The sequence below is a fragment of the Dufourea novaeangliae genome, unplaced genomic scaffold (assembly GCF_001272555.1).
Source record: "Dufourea novaeangliae isolate 0120121106 unplaced genomic scaffold, ASM127255v1 scaffold488, whole genome shotgun sequence".
Taxonomy (NCBI): Eukaryota; Metazoa; Arthropoda; class Insecta; order Hymenoptera; family Halictidae; genus Dufourea; species Dufourea novaeangliae.
The window spans coordinates 348359-354358 of record NW_015374361.1 but is presented as its reverse complement, the minus strand read 5'-3'; the positions used below and the strand labels follow the sequence as shown (position 1 = coordinate 354358).

The 6000-nt window shown below is 36.0% G+C and overlaps 1 protein-coding gene across 1 annotated transcript in view; it reads right to left on the bottom strand.

Moving 5' to 3' along the window:
• Window positions 1-911: 911 nt before the first annotated feature.
• LOC107192989 (serine/threonine-protein kinase PLK1-like) overlaps window positions 912-6000 on the bottom strand; it is a 44257-nt gene continuing 39168 nt past the window's right edge. Inside the window, exons 5-8 of the mRNA XM_015582356.1 lie at window positions 4706-5135; window positions 3766-4250; window positions 3069-3199; window positions 912-1502 (exon numbers count right to left, since the gene is read on the bottom strand). Of these exons, the coding sequence (XP_015437842.1) occupies window positions 1159-1502; window positions 3069-3199; window positions 3766-4250; window positions 4706-5135 (1390 nt within the window). The 3' untranslated portion in view covers window positions 912-1158. The remainder of the gene's footprint in view (window positions 1503-3068; window positions 3200-3765; window positions 4251-4705; window positions 5136-6000) is intronic.

Below are 6000 nucleotides of genomic sequence, written 5' to 3'. Positions count from 1 at the left end.
AGTTGACGAGAACCTCTAGAGCGTTTACAAAACGTTTAAGGAACAAAAACGAGGTAAACCTGTGGTTCTCATTCTTGAAGTCTGTCATAACGATTTCTTTTATCTACTTCTTGATTCTGTCTTACTATATATAAAACATAACGTATCACAACTTCATTATACTTTGTAAATGAAATAATTGTTCGCGAAATTTGAATATGGCGTTCCTTACATCTCCATACATTTACTTAACAATGTCTTTTGTTTAGCTGCACCCAATGCACTTGAAATTTTACTAATTTATCCACTGAATTATTAAAACAGAATTCCTAACAGTTTTTTAAATACAATTTATACGAAATGGTACAATAGATATTGTTTCTTTTTTGTAGAGTACTCAGGGAATTCTCATAAAATTATTTTTTTTTTTTAATTTCAGTATCTCGATTTTATATACTATGAACTATTTTATGTTACTAGTTTTATTATACAAAAATATTTACTACATTGCAAAATTAATACTACTTATCATCTTCTTATAAACACTGCATAATAAAATATTTTTTGGATTGTATATTATATGTACATTTTTTTAGCAATCATCAAGTGTTTGTAATATTCCAAGGTCTCTTGCAAGTCCACAAGTCCAAACAGAACTGTTATTACGTATTCAGTTTCTGATACGTAAACGTTGACCAAATGCAAAAATTCAAACGTCTAAAGACAATATTTTCTAACACAATGAACACTTGTACAACGATCTGTCTGCCAGGTCACATTATAAACAACTCACTTATCGTAAAAATTAAATTAATATCAAATATAATTAAAAACATTATCTATGCACGTCTTGAACAACAAAATGCACATAATAAAATAATGATATAACAACGTCTTAACAATTAATATAATCCAAATACGATAAAGTCCGTCCGTTTATACAGAGTAACAAAATTCCGGCAACAGAATGATAATCTTTTGAAAGTTTAGGTCAAACACGATGTCTACGTACCTTTTCCATATTATCAAGTAACAACAAATTGTCATAAATATTCGTCAAAAAGTTGACGTATTGGATGTTGCACGAGTGCAGCCAACAAAAAAGACAAAAAAATCATCGCGCCGAACGAATTTTCAATTTCTCGGAATACCTCGCGGTTTCCGATGTGCCTTTGACGGTCAAGCGATCGTGTTGTTATGCAGTTCTGCGAATTCCTTGGACAGTTTGCACACGTAATATAGACGTTCGTAGAGATCACTTGTACACCCGAAATCTCGTATATCGTTCAACCAATATGAAGACGTACGCCGGCTGGTGTCGATGTATGTTATTAAGTATCCTCTGCTAGACGATTCCTGGGAGACTACTAACTTCGTGTGGTCCTCGAAGAAGTTCACTTGTAAAAGAGGCACCGTCAGCTCCATCACAATGGTTTTGTCCGTTCTTAGCCATCTTCTCACTCGCGGTATGCAGACGTTCTTCGACTGCTTTGGGACAGCTCGATACTCCTTGATTTCACCACCTTTTACAAGGTTGATGGTAAATTGGGAGGAGAAAATTACATTTATTCCATGTACCATTAACCGACTATTGGATCACTCGTTGTTAATTACAAATCACAGTTATACCAAAAAATAACAATTACATGCAATCGTACTAGGACACAAGTACACCTATTCTAGTACAAGTATAAAATAATTACACTGAAAAGACATATCGTGAACTTAATAAGTAAACCTCGAAGCTCCACTTTTGGACCAATTTTGCATTTTAGTGTCACTCAAAGCACTCCAAAATAATACATTTTTCTAAATAATTCCGCAACTCCTGTAAATGAAATAAATTTCGAAAAACGTTGCCAAGCAAACCTCGTAAACGCGTCATCGAAATATTTCAAAAGGATAAACTTGTAACTCCCTTGTCTATGGTCATTTAGTATGGCCAACCGACTCAGTGGGCTGTACGCAGGAAGCATGTGTATTTGTTTTAGTACATATTTATAGTGAGAAAAGCTGTTGTGACAAGAAAATGGTAAGTCAGTACTAATTATTTAAAGTATTATTTCGTATTTTTCTTTATAATTCCATAAAATTGTGTAGTTTCATATGCAAATTTACATTATAAAATTGTATAAGAAAATACGAGTATTGTTTGCATGTTTTTGTATGACAATAGTTGCTATAATAATAATTTTATTTTTTATTTTATTCGTGACTGATATTAGAGCTTTAAAATACACTCCTGATAGCCATATTTATTTGTAACACAAAGAAAAAATGGTAATATTTACCACAAGAATTACACTATCTACCAAAATTATATAAACAAAGGTTAAAAATCACCAAAAGGATGTATGATGACCTACAAAGATTGAAAACTGGCCTTCCATGACTTCCATAATTACTATGACAACATTTCCTATGAACAGTAATCTTCTTCTATACATACTAACTGCCATAAAATTGATCTCTTAGTTTTTACATTCTAATTAATAATTTTAGGATTAAGTAGAAAAAATGTTGATTCTCAAAGGCTGTTCTAATGTGAAATGTTAAGATATTTTTATAAACAGAGGCTAGTTTATGTTAATAAATTTTTTATTTTATAAACAAATTCAAGTATTGGACTAGTTTCTCAAGTTGCCCATTATAAATGAATGTACATATCTTCATTGCTAAAACATTTAAAGTACTTATAATAAAACCTTGTAACTCCATATGCCTTCTTTTTATTTAATTTGATACCCTTGTAACTCCGTTTTTTTTCTCTTTTTGAGAAAATTGTGCTCAAAGGAGGAGCGATTGCTTAATTTTTAACACGATGTACAAAAGTAAAACCCTATGAAGCTAACTAAATCCTATTTTTACTAAAATATTAAAAGCAATTAATTCTAAACTGTTTCATTGCTCTCCTGTAAAGTTCCGTCAAATGGAGTTACGAGTTTTATTTATTAAGGTCACGATATTCAAAAACTGCATCATAAGTATTATTTAGTTTATATAACACGTAGATAAATTAACTTCATCGTGTACAACGAATTGTTACTGTAATATTTTGTATGAAATTGATTTGTATAAATTAATATTACCTTCAGTCATGTAATTGTCCATATACTGGGCGAAACGTTGAAGTAACTCGAGCTTTTCCTGCAATGCAGGCGGAACATCTTCTTCTCTATGGTACCTTGTTACTTCGTCTTCGGTAGTCATATACTCCACCCTTCTTCGCAAATGGTTAAATAGTTTTAAGCAAATTATGTTGAACTGTGGAGACATTTAACCCTTTGTACTTTCATCTTGCAAATACTTGTCTTTTGTACACAATTAAAAGTGGGCGAAGATTAACGAAACCGAGAGTTGTGGAACACGGTTATTCAATTCAGTCACTGTTATTCATTTCTTAATTCATGGAAAAAAGTGTTCATATTATTATTTAATTATCATTTCATAGTGAGACTTATCGTTGAATTTTTACTCAAAAGCACGAATATTTTAAAGTATGATTCAGTTCAAAGGGTTAAAATACACTGCCCAAATCAATTAGAAGATCACGATATTACATAGGATCAAATTGCCTCTATGTCTGTAGATTATTTTTCAAATATTTGTTACAAGAACAAAACTGGCTGTCAATATCGTACAAAAAAAGATGTCGATTTGTCGAGTCAGCAACATTTGTATCGGTTGGTTGGAGAAACAGGATCGCCAACAGTATCGATCCCCTAATACATTTTCGAGCAGTGTACACAAAAGTCAGTCTACTTATTCAAAGAAGAAGACACTGACCTTCTGTCGTGTGTGTAACTAATCTTCGTATTATCGTTGAAAAGAACGCCGACAGATCTGTCCGAGAGTTGGAAGCTGAGACCGTACTTGTTCGAGTAATCGATCCACTTTGTGATGAAAAGGGGCACTACGTCCTCCACAGGTGGAGGATTTTGCAGCATATTCTTGTGGTTCATTTCGTTGATGCAGGTCTCCAATGCACGATGCATTTGCATACTCTGCGCCACATAGCCCATCTTCTTGTGATCCGGGCACAATATACTGCTCAATCGTTGCCTGAATTTCGGAACCTTCGGAATCTTTCTGGCCAACCAGCTGATCACCTTCGATCCTTTTCGTAGTCCTTTCTGGGGCTGATTGATCAGATTCTGCTGTTGTTGCGGTTGCTGGTATTGCGGCGGTTGTAACTGTTGCGTCTGTTGGGTTTGCACAGTTTGATGGTGGTACCGATGCGTCATTTCTTGCGATAACATGTTCGGCCATACCTAGAAACGCACGAAAAAATATTTTTTACCCTATTCCCACTTCTGGACAAAATGGTCCATTCTGACCCCAAAAATCCTTTGTACCCCTCACGAGTAAACACGGCTTCTGTTAGAGGAAAAAGTAGCGTAGGGGAATGGACTCCTACCAGTTGGTAAATTTATTTGAAATACTAAAATCAATGTTAAATCGAATGTTAATTTGGCACAAATTTCAGTAATTCTCGATACAAAGTCCTAGGAGGCCTTTCTCCTACGTCACTTTTTCCCCTAGCGGAAGCTGAGTTTGCACGTCAGTGTACCAGATCACCGTATTTGGGAACACTTTTCTGCACAAGAGTTTACTGCTAATTTTTCTTTTGTTCCTTGGACAATGGTACTAAATAGGCAATAATTATCGAGAAAGTAACAATTTTACAAAATGATCAAATTATTCGGTATAGATTCTAGAAGTCTACCTGATTCTTATTGAATTTCTGATTTCTGGAGGTCGTGGAATTCGACGAGGGGGACGATATTGGGTCGATGATCGATGCGTGCGGCATTTGGTAGCAACAGGTGTGGGGCAGAGACACGGGCACGTATTCCTTAGTCAGGTACGCGTGCTCCTTCACCCTCTCCAAGGACGGTCTCAGCTCCGGGTTCGATTGCAGCAACCACCTGATTAGATCCTGCCCGCTCCTACTCGCGATCGTGTCGTCGACTTCGCGGTAATGATTGTTGCATATCCTGTCGTACGTTTCCTTGAGAGTCGCGGTGTCGAATGGCGGCTGACCGACCAGCAGGGCATAGAGTATGCATCCGAGCGCCCAAACATCCGCCTCGTAACTGTACGCCTGCTTATACAACACTTCCGGCGCGATGTAATTCGGTGTTCCGCATATTGTCCTGCGCATACAAACGAATCGTCGCGATTCCCGTTGGATAAGACCCAAGAGGGAGCAGCCAGCCGTGGCTTAATCCCCATGATTCTCTACTAAGGAAATACGTCTGCTCGTCGCGTTCTTTTTTCTCATCCTACCGGGAGCAATTAGAAGAGGCGGTTTAAATAAGAATTATTTTTGCAGCCGTTAATTAGATCGCTGATACGTCCCCGTTGAATTAAGATATTATATTCGTGGCTGAGAAGCGTCTGCGTTCGTGCGCTCGGAAGATTTTTGGTGCGATAGATTGAGTACCGTATTCGTTTCTTAACTGTAACCCACGTGAGAAGGAAACTGTTTCTTAAGGAATAGGACTGTCAACCAAAAGTTTAGAATCGCTTGATGAGTTTTGTTGTCGTTAATATTACGCCGTGTACAATATTTTCGACGGATCTGTAATGATTATGGAATCTCCTAAGTTGCACTTTTTTTTTACGACGAAACTCTTATGTTCTTTAACCCTCAAATGATGGATGTGGTATATACGTGATCCATATACATACAGTAGTGTAGTATCGGTATTATGACACTGCTGTTACGGGATTGGTAATCATGGCACTGGTGATTATACTATTGGTAATCATAGTATTGGGAAGCTCAGTATTGGTAATAATGGCATTGGTAAATATGATATTGGTAATTATGACACTGGTAATCATGGTATTGGTAGTCATGGCATTGGTAATCATAGTTTTGGGAAGTTCAGTATTGGTAATCATGATATTGATAGTCATAGCAATGGTAATCATGGATTTAGTAAACATAGTATTGGTAATTATGGCACATGTAATCATGATATTGATAGTCATAGCAATGGTAATCATGGATTT